The following is a 19,201-nucleotide window of genomic DNA, read 5'->3' on the forward strand; positions in this document are numbered from 1 at the left end:
TGCTGCTGGTGCAGCTTACGTCAGATAGCAGACCGCTTGCACCGGTTAGCCGGTGGTCCCAAGTTCAAGCCCCAGACCAGGAACGATTTTTCTTTAACTATAGGTATAGTTTCTGGGAATCTTCTATCGCTTTCCTTTGTAGCTGTACGACCACGCTCGATTGGAGGCTAAGGAGTAATACTCTATTATAATAAATCTATTCAACGTTTGGAACTGCCACTAATGCATTTGAAGAGTACACATTACTGCAGCATTTATTTCTCAACGCCAAAACACTATTTACTGGACTTGCTAAAATCTTTTTATGATCCCTGAATGTGAAAGCTTTTGAGGTAGTCATTCCTCTATGGAGTACTTCTGGTAGCTTTCTTAGTCGTCCTCAGCCGTCGGCGGTGATATCTTCCTGATGACTCCGGTGTTGCCATCCAGCTGGATATAATCACCTAAAATAAATGGCGTGAAATTATAAGACTTTTATGGGATATAAAATATCTCCCGTGTTTAATACTTTCCTTCGCAACACATAGCAACCCCCATCCCTCTGAATGGAGAGATGGATGGATGGATGAAATATATTAGCGTCCCCTTTGAAATGGGGTGGTAGCTGTTGCAATCATGCTCATTTTTCCCCTATATCCTAATTGTTGTTTTAGATTGGTTAACTATGCTATCATTCTATTTATTAAGTTTTGTTTCTACATTACTAACATTATGTCACTTTTCTGCATTTAAGCCACCAGGGCTCCCAATTGTTTTTTTGCTAGCTTCCACCGCAGGTCCATTTACCCGGCCACTGGTATCTCTAAACCTCAGAGCTTCAGATAGAGTGACTGCGCCTCCATCGACGTCTGGTTGGATACCATCACATTTGAGTATAATATGGTATATTGTTTCTGTGGAGTTACCACGTACTGCACATGCGTCATCTTCATTGTTGAATTTCTTTTTGTGCTGCGTAAGGCATATTGATCTAGCTTCAAAAAGTAGGGCACTGCCTCTTGAGTTATCAAAGAAAGCTTCCTTCCTGACCTGTCTTTTCCACTTTCGGTATAGTTCCACACTCTGTTTCTTTTCCCTAAAATTTTTACAATTTTACCCTCTCTGTTTTACACCTGTTGCTTAACGCTCTTTATTTCTTCGTCCTTGTGACCAGCATATTTACTGGCTAGTTTCCTAGTGCTTTTCCTCCATTGTGAGTCAACGATATTTAGGCATAGGTATTTATATACTTTAGCTGCCAATCTGTTGCTCTCCAATTTCCTCAGGCGTTTCTCATACAATATTCTACTCTGAGCTTCCCGTACTTCGAAAGATGTCCAGCCCACATCTCCTGTAACACCTCATTTGTGGTTTTGCCGTGGGCTCCCAGTGCTAATCGTCCGACGGCTCTCTGATTTATTTCTAATTTCGACGGTACCTCTGATTTTGGCGCTGGTGAACACTGTAAGGTTTCGGTTACAGTCGACATAATAATACCGAAGAAAGCGGAGTGTTGGACAGCCGTCAATGTACTATGGACGCGTTATTCGGAGGTGGTGGGTTTGACTCCCACCATTGGCGCGTTGTTTTCCCTTTCGCTTTGTATTTAATATTCTATATTCCTAAAATCTTCATAAGAATAATTCTTGTCATTGCCAGCAGCAAAGCACACAAAACAAAAATCCCAAAAGTCTGCCTTCGACTCGCAGACTATATATATATATATCGAAAAACCTTCAGGCGTGCTGATTGAATAGAATATGTATTGATGTTTTGGCAGCGGAACCGGCCTTTGTCGGAAGAAACTTGGTTACAGGCAGTGTCCTATATTTATACGCTAAGTCTATTAGTATCAGTACTGATGACGGTAGCCATCTAAATATACACTAAAACTAAAATAGGTAACACTCATGTAGTCACATTATTCATGGTGCAGATTATAACTGGTTTAAAATAACAAGCAAATAATAATAACACGTGGTGGCGCGAAGTTATCGAAAATTATACGGAGCTCACGAGTGCTCAAAAGTGTCAACAAACCTCGATACAGCAAGCATACCAAGGCACATTGCTAAACTGCTGACAATGCGTACACTTTAATACGTACGTATTGTTACCACATTATCGAGTTCCCTACGGGGCCCGTGGAACCTAAAAAGGCACAAGGACAAACTGCGGAGATTGAGTTTGTCACGATACATACACAATAAAAGACAAAGAGATAACAGAGTAATAAGGATTTCTTCGAACCTTGATTTTAAGACTTTATCAACTAATCCAGACTACACACTTATGATTGCAATCCGCGGCTGAATTAGGCACATCCTTAACTAATATCCAAAATATGAAGCGATTTCATGAATCCTCTCATACTTCGTCCCGCCGAGCCTTCTCTTCTTCGCTGGGAATAATTAAGTGTTGACGTCCAGTATGCAATTTCCACCATGACTGTGAAAGCAGCGCGGTGCAGGTGTCCACTAAACAAGTGTGACAGATACTGCACCTTTCCTTTTCTGGGAACCAATTATTATTATTATTATTATTATTATTATTATTATTATTATTATTATTATTATTATTATTATTATTATTATTATTATTATTATTATTATTATTATTATTATTACATATTGTTATTATTAATATCAATAATATTATTATTATTATTATCAGCAATGTTAACAGTGCTCAATTACCGTCATTATCTTCGGGCAAACAAATTTTGACCTAGCTTTTAGTCTTCCTTACCTCTAAGGTATCTCTGAAATTTTTCAAGCAAAGTAATAAACGCTACTTGAATGACAGTAATCCGCTGTATTAAGCAATTTACTAATTAGAAGTGATGTGCTTATATATAGTCACAGTGTTTTCCTGTCATTTTTGTTGTGTGGAGAGGCAGCTTTATGAAGATGTACCATAGTTTGTTTTATCTACGTAGAAAAGTTAAGTGATTTTGTTGAAAAATTTTGTCCGACGGATTTGCTTTACGAGCTATGCGAGCTTTTTTGTGTCTATCAAGTAGTTTATTTTCCGCTACACTGCTGAAAACTTTGGCGAGAAATTTAGGTCTTGCCAGGCTTAGAAGGTTTTGTGTCAGCTTCCTCTTCGGATACAAGTAAACATTTTACTCCGACATGTAGTTGCTTTAGCCTGGCATGCAACGCTGTAGAAAGAAGAGAGGGTACGTACCGGTAACCAGCATTGAGGTGATCCCTTCGATTCCAACTACGCATGGCAGGCCGTACTCACGAGCAACGACAGCGCCTGAAGTGGGGAGGAGAAACGCTCGGTTTGTAGCGAAAAAAGAAAAGGAGAGACGGGAAACGAAAAAGTGAAAAAAAAAACAAAAACTAACGTTAAGAGCGACACTCCCGAAATAAATTCCTTAGTACTGGGATTACTTGTAGCCACAGGTGACCGAGAAAGCGATATGATCCCATCGATTTGCAGGATTCCGCAGGCATAGGTAGGATAGATATAAATTGATCCTAATAGTGAATAATAAAAATGTTAACGGGCACAGGTACTTAGTAATCAGTTTTGTAAATGTCCATGAGTAGTAATTAACTTTGATTTCTAACCGCATGCACCTGGTGATGCATCACTGAGTCTCAGACGAACTTCGGTGAGAATGTTTCTGGGAATTATTTAAGATAGAAAGCTACTGTTGAAAAGTAACGTTCTATGATTTGCTGGAGAGTGATGCATTTCAACAGTTATTTACAACCTCGAGTCAAGTTAATAATCACAATGCTGCGATAAATTGCCGCTTCTATTAAGTAAGTGCAGTAATTTGGTGCGCTGATAAAGGTACTACTTTTAGTATGGATGCCTGATAGCTGAAATTTTTTCATTGTGCACTGCTATATTGCGCGCCAGCATTTTTAACACGACATAATATATTTATTCCTCTTGTCTACGCAATAGATACAAAACTATAAAATTTTTATCCCTTGGTTCGTATTTACTTTGAAGCCATGATTTGTGGAGTTAAGACTGCCTTGGGAAAAGGATGGTTCTTCTTTTACCTTAAATCGACGAATGCAATTCTATAGAACTAGCAGGAAGTCGAGAAATGTGGCTTAGTTTATTATGCCATTAAGATACGAACACGTTTGTTTATTGTTCGGTAACTTTTTTCATTAGAATTGAAGCCAAACAATATAATTGACTGATCAAGTCCACAACCATCATCATCATGATCTCAGTAGCCTGGCTACACCTTTTTTGGTATTGCCTAACTTTGATTGCGGCTTCTTTTTGTGAAAACAGCCTGACTATGACCGATTACATGGCAAATGCCTCTCCCATACCCCTTCAGTTAGCCCTTCCCAGTACCAGCTGTATCAATTTGATCAGTAAAAACTACCTATCTAATCAACCTCTATGAGCCTGCAACCCTTACCTTCTGGTGTAATGCAATCTGCCACCTGACGTCGCTATCCTGACTTCGCATTACATGTCCTTCCCATGCCGAATTCGTCTTCTATATTTCAACGAGATTATTAATAAATCGGGTTGGTTCTCTCATTCAACCGGCTCACTTCCTATCTCTTAACGTTATACTCCCTATTTTTAATTCGGATGTTATTTGCGCGGTCCTCAATCTACGTTGAACTCTTTTCATCAGCCTTCACGTTACTGCCCTATAGGTGAGTACCGATAAGATATAACTGTTAGGTACGTGCTTTACTGTTTATAGATACCTGTTAGCTATTATTCATGATCTAGTAGTAGGAGCGGAATGCGCTCCATCGAAATCTTGTACTTTTTGTTATCGATCGAGATCAGTGGACTCTACATGTCCCATGTAGATTGAATCATTTACTATACATCCAGTTTGTCTCTAGATATAAGAAACCACTGTTTTTTTTCGATGGTCTTCAGCATTACGTTGGCCTTCTGTATAGCAATTTTAGGCGCTCTACCGTCCGGCTTTCCTTGTCTATATCATTATTCATCCTTTGCAATTCGTCATTTCAGCCGCATAGTAGAAACACACTTTCATTATAGAACCAGAGATTAATGAGTGTTCTCTATTAAGTCTTGTCGCCATCGCATTCTGAATAATTTAACTCAGCAAGCGCTGAATAGCTCTCGAGAGATCTCTTGCCTAACACCCTTCCTGATTGGAGTTTTATTGCTCTTCTCCAGAAGAACTATGGCTGCTGTGCAGCTAATATAAATATCTGTCTGTACTTTCCCGTATGATTCATCTGAAACACTGATTTCAAAATATCTTCATGAGTGCTGAGGTGCGCAATAAGTTCAATAGTTTGTCATATTTACGTTAATTCCGACGAAAGGGCCAATTTGCCGAAACACTGCCGGAAGCATAAATACAGGCCGCTGCTTAAAGAAACAGTCATTCTAGGGCGGGGAAAAACAAAGAGCCAATGCGAAATCCTGGAGGCTTTTCACATTATTAAAATTGATGAGACTTGTGTCAGCGAAACTTCTGTTACCTTGTACGATAAAGAATTTCTTTCTAAGCTCTTTACAGCGCACATAGATAGCGTGCGGTTAAGGTAATTTTCCCCGTGATTGTCTTTTTGATTTTTTCTCTTGCCACGTGCGCATCTGTTGCTTCTTCGCTGACATATTGCTAAGAAACTGACATATGAATGTCGGTTTCTTAGCAATAAACTCAGTTGTTAGTCCAGCATTGTGTTGTGTGCTTCTCTGTTTGCGTCTTTCCGCTGGGCTGGTTTTATTCCTTATCAATACGTATCAACTGGCCCAGCTCTCCACTCTACTGATTAATGAATCCTATTATAAAGGTTGTTTATATTCCGAACATTGTTTGTTATCTGGTTAATATTACAGATTTAATCTATCGAATATGCGAGAGTACTACGCCGGCTTTTATGATAGCCTGCGTGTTACATTTGGGCAGGCCTTCAGGAGCATGTCAGCATGATTCGCATTGTTCATGAGATTTCAGAGGATATGCAAATGGCTAACGAAAAGCAGAAACTCACCGTGAGAAAGTGGTCCACCAATTTCGGTCACCACACCAGCAAGAAGAGGAAAATAGGGCGTCCAACCAGTGTCCGTTGCTGTGGTGATGAGTATTTCACCTTTCTGCACACGCAAGGAAATAACATCATTAGGCGATATGTACGAACTGCGCAACTTCGCGTGCATCATTGTTTAATTAAAGAAAGAAGACAGACCAAAGGACACGTAGGCAGCGACTTGCTGGACTAAAATAATAAATGTAATACAGCACTAGAACAAGTTCACTTGATTGGTAGCCAACAGTGAGGAACCCCAGCACCAATATGTACTTCAATAGTGACGTAGAAAATACTATAAAGTATATATATTTTATGACCTTCTAATTCCATCGGACATATTTACCTCAAAGTGCGTTTAATTGCTCATATCTCGATTTGTAGCTGATCGAATCTTTGGCAGCGCTGAAGCTTCAAGGGCTTAGTGCAGAGCTGCGCACTCGCCACATCTCATCGGCGTTTCACATTTAGATTTTCTAGCGAACTCGTATGAAGAGGCGCTTCCAGATTTCATTACATGTCCTCGATTTCGCTGGAGGTTCTGATATTATAGACCGACCGAAGCCGTTAACCACTGCGCTCTCTGCTACTTACCACGATGTTGTATGTTCTACCCTTACGCATTTCTGTAAAAGTTAACCCAATCGAAAGGTCTATATGACCATGCTGTGGGTTTATTCTTGCTGCGCTCGACGAGAGATCTCGTAAGAAAACAATATTTCATTGTCTTTCTCTAAGATGCCTTTCCTGGCCGTTGTCGCCTTTTTGGATGCGCAGCATGCTAGATTATTAGGGACAATCTTAAATTACATCTCCCATTTGAATGCATTCTGTAGCCCGCGTTCTATTTCGTCAGGCTAATTTGAGACGTAGAGGGCATATTTTGTCAGCGTAGAATTAAAGACAGGACTAAAGGAGAAAGACAAGGGACAAACGCTGATCCTGTCTTTCTCCTTTAGTCCTGTCTTTAATTTTACGCTGACAAAATATGCACTCTACATATCAAGACCAACTAGCCCGTCTTTCTACGTTGACTAATTTGAGACGTAGTGCCAAGCAGTAGTATCCCAGTAACCATGCTAGTCAATAATAGATTGCCCTCTAGATGATGCGAGGTCTAGAAAGAGGGGAGATTTTACGCATGTAGCACGACCGTTGATTGGCAGACGTGTGAACATATTTTCGGGCACAGAATCACAAAACCAGCGCGGCACTTCTTTGCATGAAATGCGTATTATCTCTTCATGAGTCGTCATTACGATGACACGCTGGAAGTTACATTGACGCTTGCGCCATGCTTTATATAACAAGGCTGGCTTAAAGGTTCTGTTTGGAGCCCCTTGGTGTGTTTCAACATAAACTATGAAATTTTTGGCGTTAAAGGACAGCGATGTTATTACTATTTCCCTGAAAGAGACTTCTACTAAAAAATGTATGATGCCTTGAGAAGCCACATATGTGCAGGCGTGCTGAAGGGCAATTCAACATAGTGAATGGTTGGGCGAGTTGTTTGGACATTGTGTAAAACAGCGCTAGAAACACAGACATATAGGAAGATAGATCAGCGCAATGTGTGTTTGTCTTCTTATCGATCAATGTTTCTAGCGCTCTTTTAACATACCATAACATGACGGGCAATTCCTTGTTCCACTTATTTTTACAAGCCTAGTAATTTAAACATTCTGATTGCTGACCTAAGGTGATTGCCGCAAGTTCAAAAAGATGTTGGAACTTAATGATGCTGTCTTTTCTAAGTTGGCCAGATGGTTGTCACATGCCTGCCACTGTTTTTCTATGGAAGCTGTGATATCCAGAGAAAAGGTATCGCATGTGATGGCTTTCTGCTCTACATATTCTTCAAAAACGGGGAAGCAATTTTATTCACAATTATGGAATTAAACGCCTTGGAAACACCATTTCTCATTTTATAGACGGTCCGAACAGGAGGGTGCTGGATGTCTTTCTTGTTTTAGCATGTAATTTCGAAAAAAGTATGTTTTTACTGCGGATCTAATTCAATCATCTATTTTGGCTTGAGGAGTATAGACAAGCGTCATTTTAAATATGGTTGATTTAACAATGTAGCCTCCTTCGTCCTGAGATCAGTGACCTATAACATTGCTTGTGTAAAGCACCACGCCCCTTTTGTTTATTTTATGCCAAAAGCCGAATGAGAACCTCGAAGCGAATCATAAAAAGCTTTCATGCATATCCACTAAACAATCGCCATCTGATTTCTTTACGAATATTGACTCGAAGGCGTTTTGAATTGTTTCAATGTCTAAATATTAGCAATCCCTAAGTTTTTTTATTTAACTGTATTTAAGATATCTACTTTTACTTACGGATATTTTATTTTTCATTATTCATTTTTTCACTAGCGTTCTTAAAATGTAACATCGCTGGCACGTATAATTAGCTAGAACGTATATCTAACGTATGAATAAACGCCGCTCACCCAGTTTAACGTCTGCAGTCTCCTGTTATTCCGGAGCGCTACGGTGTGTGACCCTTTCCGCACGAAGTAGCACTTTTAATTTACGCATGTGTTTTACCAGTACAAGAATGAATAAAAACTTGTGTTGCCGGCAATTACTGTGCTTCAATGTGGCTTGAGTGGCACTGAATGTGGCAAGACGCCGTGGTGAAGCTCTACCTGTATCAGATGCGCCTCTTCAAAAGTTGGCGCCACACGAGCCTTGCCCTCTGCAAGGCCCTGAGACATTGGATTTCCTGTAAAAGAGGCGTAGGAATGCAAGAAAGGAAACGAACATTAGAAAAAGCCTTCTTTTGTTTCTGGCTGGACTAAAAGTCACTAGTGTGATGCTTTGCTAAGAATACGGCGTGAATTACTAGCGAAATCGAAGCCTCATTCCTTGTGTGTGACAAGGAAAGTGAGATGCCCGCTTCCTTGGCTCATACCACAAAAATGTATATCTTCCTAGCTAAAAGCACCACGTCTACGAAATTTCTATTTAGATTTTTCTGCATCTCCATTTTTGCCTACAGATCGAGCGTGCATTATTATTCTTTTGTTTTAGCAATAAATGTTTCTGTGTATCGAAATTTCGGTAACTAACTGCCCAATAACATATGATTTATGTATTGGTTTTATTTACAAGAGCAAGGATTTAGGGTAAGCGCAAATTGCACGTTGGATGACGGTTGTTACTCGCCAGTAGTAAGCCCGTACTGTTGCAATAGTTTGTTTCTTGACGAATATTTCTTTCTATGAAGGCAGCATACAGTGAGACACAATGCACTTTTGCTCATCACAGTAGCTGCAGCCGTGAGGGGAGCAGTGGAGAATAGTCAACACAGTACGATCACTAGCGTGAGTGTGTTCGCTTTTGTTTATGTTTTATATACAGCGTGTGCCAACAGTTTTGCAGGAACGGCAGTACCAGACGACAGTCGGCGGTGACAGCTCTCCCCAAGGCTGAAGCAGTTCCCACAGTCACATAGGCACCTACGTGACACACACGTGTATGTAAATGCAACCCATGCGGAAGCACTGAAGGAATGCTGCGATCTTTTTCCACCGCGCACTTCGTCGACAGCAGCATGTCGCGCCATCCGTCGTTATCATCACCAGCGCACACTGCGCGGGTAAGGCAACTGAACGTCTTCAAAACATGGCCTACTAAGGAGACTTTGGAGTGAAGTGGTACCCAGTTTAGCTTCAGTGACGTTAAGAAAAATTCCGGTGTAATCCGATCAGCCATAGTTGATGTGTTAACAATCCTGTGTACTACGTAACCTCTTTAACGACAGTGACATCGGGCTGCCAGCCTCGCAGTTACAGCCGCTTCCGACTGCCAACGGGACTGCATTTCTCAATTATTCCCCCTGTCGCGTCCCCTATTCACACATTACGCAGCGAGGGTACTACTGAATAAATAGAAAATCAGGGGTAATGAAACTTGAAGGCTGTTTGGAACACCAGGAAGTAACTGTGCACAATGCCAGGTTAAAGCAATATTAGGCGATGCAGCTTCCATTTGCACTATATCCGGAAAGCACGCACAAAAGTTGTTAAGTATATCGCTTTTAAGGTTCTTTTTTTTTACCATATATATCAAATGCCGACTAATTGGCTAACAAGAAGCTTAGAAAAAATGGGACACTCACCTTTGATTTCGAAGTACCCTTCAACAGGCTTTCTTATTCTTTCAATCTGCAATCAATCAAAATTCGTGGAATATTGAAGCGGGCACAAAAATAACAAAAAAAATAACTATTTTCGTAGTAGTTGCAATTTTATTTTGGGAACAGATTGAATTGTAAGACGAGCAATGTGCCTTTGGTGTATGTAGAGTCACTATATTATATTTCAAGCCAAGGAAATCTCTTTATAAGAAGTGTAGAAGCACGCAATATCCATACGAGAGTCCTTTTTATCGGACAGAGTCATACAAGGAATCTTCCTACCTCCATGAGATTTGTAACACTATAGTAACACATTGCGACCTATGAGGTGTGACTCAAAAGTGAACCCCTTGGAATTTAAACATTTGGTATAGACTTAAACGTGAACGCTTGCATGCTAGCTTTTTTGCGGCTTTTCTCACGTGGCAGGCATCAGTTCTCCGCCCTTTTGTCACTGCTTATTCTTGTCAGTGTTATATGTGAGTGTCGCCAATGTTGTTGCTACCACCTAAGCCAACACCTATGTAGTTTCATGAGGTAGTGTATGCCGTCGTATACTAATGTGGTCCTTTAGGTCGTATAGAGACAAAATATTCTTTTCTGACAGACTTAGATGCGGCGCGTATATTCGAGAACCTACGACTATTATAGCACGTAAATTGTTAGTGTAATATTCCGATGCTAGGCATGACAAACATTATTTCGGGTATGTGGAAGTTTTTGTGATTTTGTCTCAGCCATTTGGCACTCTTTCGTTTAAAGACAACTTCATCGTTTTGAACAGAACCAAAGCGAAATTGAAAAATTTCTCTTGCCAGTTATTATATTTGCGTAGCGGCACCTTACTATACTCTACTAATTCAGTTCAATTGTAATTTGCGAAAACAAAGCATTGAAACTCGCTTGTTTCACAATGTTTAATCAAAACAGGGTTTACATGATTATTGAGCCAGGAACTTTGGTGTAGTTTATTAGTAACCTATCGCTGAATCCTGCTGCTCCCGTTCCACACACGTCTTTGTTATTAGCCGCTAAAACGAAAGTATTGTAATGCATAAGAAATTCACTAACTCGAATAAAGGATCCTAAAGTTAGATGCAGAAACCGCTCACAACGGCGAAATTTGGAACATAAATTGCTTTTGCAATAGCGGAAATGCATAATGCTCCTCCTCGAAAGCGGAATCGCGGAAATTACAAAACCAAACATTGTAAAAACTATTCGTATTTTATCTAGTGTGGAACAAATTTTGTTCGACCTGTAGAGTCTGACCAATGACTGGCATTTCAGATCCAAACTTGTTTTTTCATGATTGCATACTCAATAGCAGCGCATTACACATTTTTTTTTAGTTACCCTAAAATACAAATAAAAAATAATTCATGTGTATAAAAAACAAGTAGACGCGTACCGGCTTCGGCATACCCACGAAGATTGACGGGTAGCTTTCCTTGTCCATTTTTGCGTGAATTCCCTTGCGGCGCTGAGCCCTGGAAAAACGCCGCCATGTACGATACTTAGAGCTCTCGTCGACTGCATAGTTTTCTTGCAGTAGTAGGCGTGTTCATACGCCCTTCAACAAATGTGCTGAAATCATTTGCTGACGCGAACTTGACGCGCTAAGGGGTCTCCTCCCCCTACTATTCATATTACGATATTTCTCTTCATCAGTTACATGCAGGGTACATAATTACTAAGGCGCACAAATAAAATAAGCCGTACCGTAAAATTAGCCATATATACCATGAGGTTGAGTTTGGGTTAACATTATGCTCTTCTGAATCTCTATGGGGCAGAAGATAACTTAGTGCTGCATTTTTAAGAAAAGATAATTTCAGGGAGGAATCTCGTCCATATCAATATAGTACGCACTATATTCTCCCCACGTAGTATCGAAGATACAAGGACATTAAAATCTCGCGGGATTTTTCTCCTATGAAGAATAGGCGCTGCATATATTGTCTGAATATATATTGATGTGTTGCACGAATGTTAATTATAAGTTTTGCTTTAGGGAAATAAAATCATTTTGCTTCCCCATTAAATGCGCCTGGGTCTCGTTCCTGATTGGCTGCGTGTCACTGTACTCTGTTTTGACCTCAAATAAATGAAGAGTCATGGCGTAAAGCGGTAATGTGACAACTTGTACCTGAATGATGCAGCGCGAGTGGTTTAAGCGACGCACGTTTTTCGCCGAAGAAAAAAACGGCAGCTCACTTGAGCACCAGCTCGGGGGCTCTTGTCCTGAGCAAGTGGCCGATCTCCTCGAAAGTGAGGAAAAATAGCAGCTCGGCGTCGGGCAGCCTTCCCTCGTCCACCATGCGCCGAGACAGCTGGTGGAACATTAGCCTCAGCTGGTGGACCACGCGCACTGTGGCAGACTGTGATGTAGATAAAGGCACTGCTAAGATATTGATTCCAAACCTAGCAAGCTGGGAAGTTCAGAGAAGAAAGGTTTGATTCGTTATAAGTTTAATGTTTAAAATAGAACTAATATAAAAATCAAAGACATGAATAAACGGTGAATACAAAAGTCTTCTGCGAAGGGCATGGCACCGGTCAGCCAGATACTTGCCCTAATTTGGTTGTTTACAACCGTGCACACCACCCAGAATCTGTCAAACTCTGCACCTTTATGACGCTTTCTGCTTAAGTTGGGTGAACGATTCTTGTGGGTAAACGTAATCAACAACATGGCTCGTACCAGTTTAAATTTTTGATCAATGACATCATTAACCTGTGGGTTGATCTTATAATACGCCTCGGTTGATGGAATCAGGATTTTACGAACCACTATGATGTGCCACAAAATCCGAAATAATAAAGCCTCTTTCCTGGCCTTTCGTAGAATTCATACTTTATTTGGGACGTTTGGGCTTGGCAAAATATATATAGGAGATAAACTCGTATTTGAGGCTGCGTTTTACCCGTACCGCTACTGTTCATGCAAAGCAGGTCAGATATGTCCCATTTGTCTGTTATTACAAGTCTCGTAGTGATATCCCTGCAGAGTGATATCCCTGCTAGCTGCATAGTGATGCAGCTAGCACAGAACCGGGTTAAGTGGAGAAATATGGGAGAGGCCTTCGCCCGGCAGTGGGTATAGTCAGGCTGATGATGATGATGAGTGATATCCCAATGGAAAAATTCAACATATTGTACGCTGCAAACGTCTGGCAAGCATGCGTAGTACCAGGAAAACCGCTACTTAAACTTTTTGACTGGTTTTCTCTTAATAAGCATGGTAGTGTCGAGACATCAAATTTGAAGCAAAAACTAATGAAAATTCAAGGCACACGAAGTATTCATCCGTATTTCAGCTTGCCAAATGCGTTGTGAAAGGTTTTGCTGTGTTTCTTCCAAAGTATAGGTTATCTTATTTAGGTTCTCAAAAGACTCGGTGTCGACATTCCATGCGTAAGGAGAATGTGACTGCTTCATGCCATATTTATTTCCATGCATAAGCAGCTTTCCAGAGCATATTTCCTTAGCGCGCTGTTACTGCCGTATTATTTGTCTTTTGCTAGAGAGAAAACACTTGACACTGCAGGCAACTCTGCATTTAAAGGCCGATTCACAGTGCGGACAAACCACCCGCGGATCCGCAGGCGGCGGACGAGGCGCCGGAAGAACAGAGCGGACGTCGGCTCGGACACAAACAGCCGGAAATTGGGGCACACCAACTCAAAGTTCCGCCACCGCAGAGGAAATTGGCAGGTGACGGCATTGCAAGTCAAACACGCCGCATTGTTGACTAAGGTGCGTCGATAGCCAGAAAGGTGAGATCATCGATTCACACTGTTGTTGACACTAGAAAACTGCCTCCAACCCATATGTTAAAATATAGTCAAAAACGAAAAATTACCCTTTTTGCCCCACTTTAAAAATGCAGTAATGCTTGCAAAAATAACAGACCACCCATATATTTTGTCAGGATATGCGCATCTGTTTTTGACTATCAAAGGCAGCGCCGCCTGTGGACAAGGGGAGCCAGTGACTTTGGGTCACGTGTTGCTCGTCGGCTTGCGGACTCCAGCTATTCCATCCTTCGTGTGAATAGGAATAACGACGACTTTCAACGTGGTAAAGAATGTTCAGGTATTATTTATCGCAAATGTGACAAGGAATGCCGGTTAACGGTTGTACTACCTTCTACATACGGTTTACCTTATCCGAAAGCACGCAGTTCAGTTACATGCGAAAATATATGAATGTCTGCTTAATCAACCCCCTATTCTGAAAATAATTTCGTCGCCTGGCTAACTGCAATTAGCACTACTCTCATTCAGTTCTGTCGTCCCTTTCTAACATATGAACACTGAAAATTCCAAAGCAAGATTTAAATTTGAACGGCAACTCTACGGCATTATCCAGGATGAAATGCGAAGCATGGACTTTATGTGATTGCCGTCAAAACACTTTTCCATATCTAATATGGTGATTTCAATCAAGCCAACCAGCTCTACTTTTCACGTCAAGGTAAGGCTGCCATGCCTATTTCATTTCTTTTTCATTTTTTATGCTGTAATTCTGCAGTTGTACGTTTTCTAGAAAGAAAATCAGCGTAATCTGCATGAGGGTGGACCTCGACTTGCAAAAAAAGAAGTAAAAAAATTACGCATACTCTGGAGAAAGCTAAACTTTAACATTACCGTATAGTCTGCTACGTGCTAGCTCTCCAAAAATGTAGCACATACCCATACTGGAGATGATTTCGAGGCGAAAATCTAACTGTTCGTACTCGTGGCCATGACTCTGACCGCCTGGCCACGAGAAGTGTCACACTTATTCGCGATATACCGCGAGATTGTGACCATCACCTGGTGACTCAACGGCCAAGACGCCCGGGATCATAAAACACATATAAAATTTTCTCCCTGTGTACCGTGAGGAATATAACTAAAATAAGTATATCCTGTCTCTACTGGGAATCTAACCTCCATCCTTTGGATCTCCGCCCAAAGCTTTAAGCATTTGCGCCACGCCCGAGATCGAGAAACAGACATTATAATTCTCTTTGTCTACCGTGAGGATGATAGCAGCTATGACAATGGCGCTGCAGTTAGTGATAATAACAATGATGACATTTGCAATAATAATGACGGTGCATTTAGTTGATAATGTTTATAACAGCAAATGAGATGCACTGTGTGTACCAGCAACGCTTAAGCCTTCGCACTCCTCCAGTGTAGATTCCACAGTGCTCCCGAAATTTGAAATTTAAATGGGTGATTTATTAAGTTCACAAATTAAAGAATAACATAAATCAATAAATAGCACACGCCACAGTTAGCCATAGCGCGAATAAAAGTGCAGCAGGAAAGTTCCAGTGAAAAAATGGCAGACGTTAAGACAAATACGAAATATTATACGACCACGTTTGAGCAGGTTAATGTCATAACTAGTAGGGACCAGAAGTCTCGTATCATGCTTGAACTGTGGGAGGAAAGACCGAAACGTTCTTGAGTAAAGTAGGAAAAAAAGCACACGATGAGATGCTCGTTAGGATATGTAAGTCAAATAGGCCACAGGTCGTAGTAATGAAGATTTTTTTGAGCCGTAATATTTACACCCACAATATTGGAAACATTCAGGACAATATTTGGATACTTATGCGCAACTTACTACACGAGACGACGGATGAGAAACAACACACGACTCAAGCTCAACCTCTCTGCCCCCTCTCATCCGTCCCTTCGTGTAACAAGTAGCGCATAAGTCTCCAAATATAGTCAGACAATTGGCCCCTGTGTTAGCATTGTTTAGGACAAGCAGCTACTACCAATCAAATTTGTACCCATAGCCTCCGAACCTTACGTCTTGTCAAATTTTCTTCGTTAATTCAGCTTTGATATAGAGCCCCCAGTCACCATCACTTTGCAGAATTTGGGACGGTGGACCGTCGTCTACGTCTGTGCCATTAAACCACCACTCAATCCGCGCTGTCTGTACCTGCATTAGCGGCGTCTCTTTAAAAAGCGGGACATTGATACCGAACGCGATTGAAGGATGACTGTCACAATTACTGTACATCTCTTCTGCAGGTGTCGGTGCCATTATAACTCGAACTAAGGCAGAGCCTGCGTTAGGCGCTGTTCTACTATACATGTTTGCTCGCCAGGCGGATGTGCAGAAGCAACTTGCTCTCTTCAGCATACGAATGAAGCCTGCCCGTCAGAAGTGTGCTAAAAATCTTGCGGATGACATTTAGGCAGAAGTACGTAACCCTGGTTTAGAAGGAACATTAGTTTCGACATTACAGTATCTTCAGTAGTCTCACCCTGTCGAACGTTTTCTCTGGCAGATTTTCTTTTCATGCAACGAGAATGTTTCCTAAATGGTGGAGCACAGAGATGGCCATACTGATACGATGCTTCCGTTTTTGTTAGGCAGACCCTGCCCACTACGACAACTATGAACGACATTTGCAAACATGGTTTATCTTTGAGACGTTATAACATGAGGTTATTTATTCGCCATCGTTGCACATATATAACGCATTATAGTTGGTCTCACCTTTGATGTCTCACGTGCCGCTACAGCTATGCGTGCCTTCGGAATGACCAGCTTTAAAACGAGTCTGTAAAAAGAAGACGCCAGTGAAATGCAAGTAGAACACAATTCTATCTTTCCTTACTTTACTCGCACAACTTATCATTGTTAAAAACTAACGTATCTAAGCAAAAAAGACGGTATAATAAATTCAAATACGCGGTAATGCGCTACGCCCGGCTGTAAATGCTTTCATTGAATTGGTACCTGTACGTCCAACCTCTATGCTTATAATTTTAAGGATAGGGCTCCATATAAAAAAAAATTCAGAGATGCGATCGTAAGGATGCTCGTTGTGCTGAACGTCCCGATGTCGCCACTGTCCGCGTCCGCAGAAAAAAAAAAAAACAATCCTTAACACTTCAAAGAATAAAGCGAATTGGGGGATTATCCAAATGAAGTAAAATTTGATGATTAGGTTCCTGTACCGGGGTTATTTGAGACAGTTAGGTGACTCATTAAGATATATTTGTCCAATTCAAGCCCGGGGTAGTTACATAGGCACCCAAAGAACGTGATGTGGTGCCTGTCACTTTTTGTCTTATGTTTATGTTGTGTTATGTAAGTGTTTATGGGAAAATAATTTGAAAAATATTTCATAACTAAAAATTGCTTAATCAAATGAAAAGATGGTCTTAATGCTTTTATCATGCATGCTTTAAAGGGTGATATTAAGCGTCCTTCTGATTTGACTTCTTTAAATTTCTGGAACGCTACAGCATTTCTATACGTAAGAGTGTAGACGACTTTTTACTTTCTGTCTACTGGGTTTGGTGTTCTTCACCGCTTATGCGCCAGACGCTGCGCTTGCTTTTTGAGCTTTGAACCTGAGTGAATACTGCGGTATACAGACCTACCTTTGCAACATTGTTAGCCTGTAAGGAATATTTTGGATCTCCCACGAGACAGTTGTGCTTTTTTCTTCAGTGTCCGGGGCCCTGGCAGCAGCCTAGAAGGCAAAAAAGGCTCCTTTTGTTACTTACCTTTCTAAGAGTTTCTACCACGCACTACAAATTTTCGTAATTTTTTTATATGCCCTTTTGACACAATATTCCAGCGTTTACACTAACGACTAATTCTGCAGACACATATCTGGACCATCACCTTGTAGCAAAAGGTCTGACTACTGTTTTTATTATTTCCCCGCCGCACAAAATGAGTGTCAATCCCCCAATATTTAAGAAGCGTCGCCTGCTTGAGGCTCATTTTACTACATCTTTTTGCATTTTTGTCCAGGAGGTCAAGTTGGAACATGTCTACTCCGAAACGGAAGCCATTATTCTGCCAACTATGTATATCACAGACCAGAAAACAACGTCATGAGAAGGTGGACGAATTCACTAACGGCCCAACAATGCGGTTATTGCCCAGACTGAGGCCAATTACCACACCTGAGCAAGAGTGAATTTATCTGAACGGGTCACTCACTTAACATATGTAGAAAAAATGTGTGCAGCTGAACTTGTTCAGCTGTACTACAGACATGCTCGCTGCTCGCAGCGAAATGTTCATTAGAGATATTAGACACATGCATAATCCGGCTGCAGTATGAAATCTTTGCAGCCCACTGAGGTATTGTAGAGTACACCAATTTGCATGTACAATGATCTCATTATGCTTGATGATGAACATTCCTAGGCGTTTAAGAAAAGCTCAGTCAATATGTGAATAAAAGAAAAAGAAAGCTACTCAAAGTACTTGACGCTTTCATAAAGCCAGTTATTATATCCCGGCATGCATTCTTTCATGTCTCCTCGGCTATTCTATCCTATATTGATGCCGTGTTTTTAATTTTCATCGATGCCATTTATACATAATCAAAATTGTGCGGTTTAAAATTTAATATCAGGCTTCTTTGAAAGCCATCGTACTGTAGTTTTTCTATAAACATCCTTCACATCCAGAGTGACATTGTATATTTCCTAAAACGCACCTCACGGATATTAAACTGCTGGTTTTCATGACATAAAACTGTGGAATGATTTATGAACGTTCGTAAGAAAGCGTCAAGTTTTGTTGCCCTAAAATAGCTTTTTCATAAAGTTCATTTTACCAGCAATTCATTTTCATACTGCTTTGTGACTGCCCGAAGCACTTGTTTTTGCTCCGAGATCCGACATTGTAAATGCTGTTGCTATTTTCTTTCTATTTTAGCGACTCTTCCCTGTGTACATTCTTCAGTTGTCCGCACAGGTAAACAAAATTATGGATTTATAAGCTGCGAGCAAACTTTTTGTCTCGTTTTTTTCTCGTGCATTAATAGTCTATGCTTCATAAAATGCGGCCAAATGTACCGTTAAAATTTTCATCACTTTGATCTTCTTATATATTGATGACGATCAATGAGCGGCCGTCCTTCAAACGTCATGCAGACGCCCAACGGTTAGACAGCTGGAGGCTCTTCTCCAGATCTCTACCGATAGTTTTGAATATAGGCGACTGAGGTGTTCCGGCTGTCCAATATTATCCTGAGATAATAGGACCACCAAGAAAAACATTAGTTC

The 19,201-nt window shown here is 40.8% G+C and overlaps 1 protein-coding gene across 1 annotated transcript in view; it reads right to left on the reverse strand.

The window, feature by feature from the left end:
* Positions 1-227: 227 nt before the first annotated feature.
* Positions 228-19,201, reverse strand: part of LOC146195977 (uncharacterized) — a 126,666-nt gene continuing 107,692 nt past the window's right edge. Inside the window, exons 32-40 of the mRNA XM_084596891.1 lie at positions 17,555-17,646; positions 16,662-16,725; positions 12,363-12,526; positions 11,557-11,635; positions 10,128-10,173; positions 8,653-8,729; positions 5,961-6,063; positions 3,169-3,243; positions 228-443 (exon numbers count right to left, since the gene is read on the reverse strand). Coding sequence (XP_084453017.1) covers positions 370-443; positions 3,169-3,243; positions 5,961-6,063; positions 8,653-8,729; positions 10,128-10,173; positions 11,557-11,635; positions 12,363-12,526; positions 16,662-16,725; positions 17,555-17,646 — 774 coding nt within the window. The 3' untranslated portion in view covers positions 228-369. The remainder of the gene's footprint in view (positions 444-3,168; positions 3,244-5,960; positions 6,064-8,652; positions 8,730-10,127; positions 10,174-11,556; positions 11,636-12,362; positions 12,527-16,661; positions 16,726-17,554; positions 17,647-19,201) is intronic.

This window comes from Amblyomma maculatum, chromosome 3 (genome assembly GCF_055883805.1).
Source record: "Amblyomma maculatum isolate TAMU_Amacu chromosome 3, ASM5588380v1, whole genome shotgun sequence".
Classification (NCBI taxonomy): Eukaryota; Metazoa; Arthropoda; class Arachnida; order Ixodida; family Ixodidae; genus Amblyomma; species Amblyomma maculatum.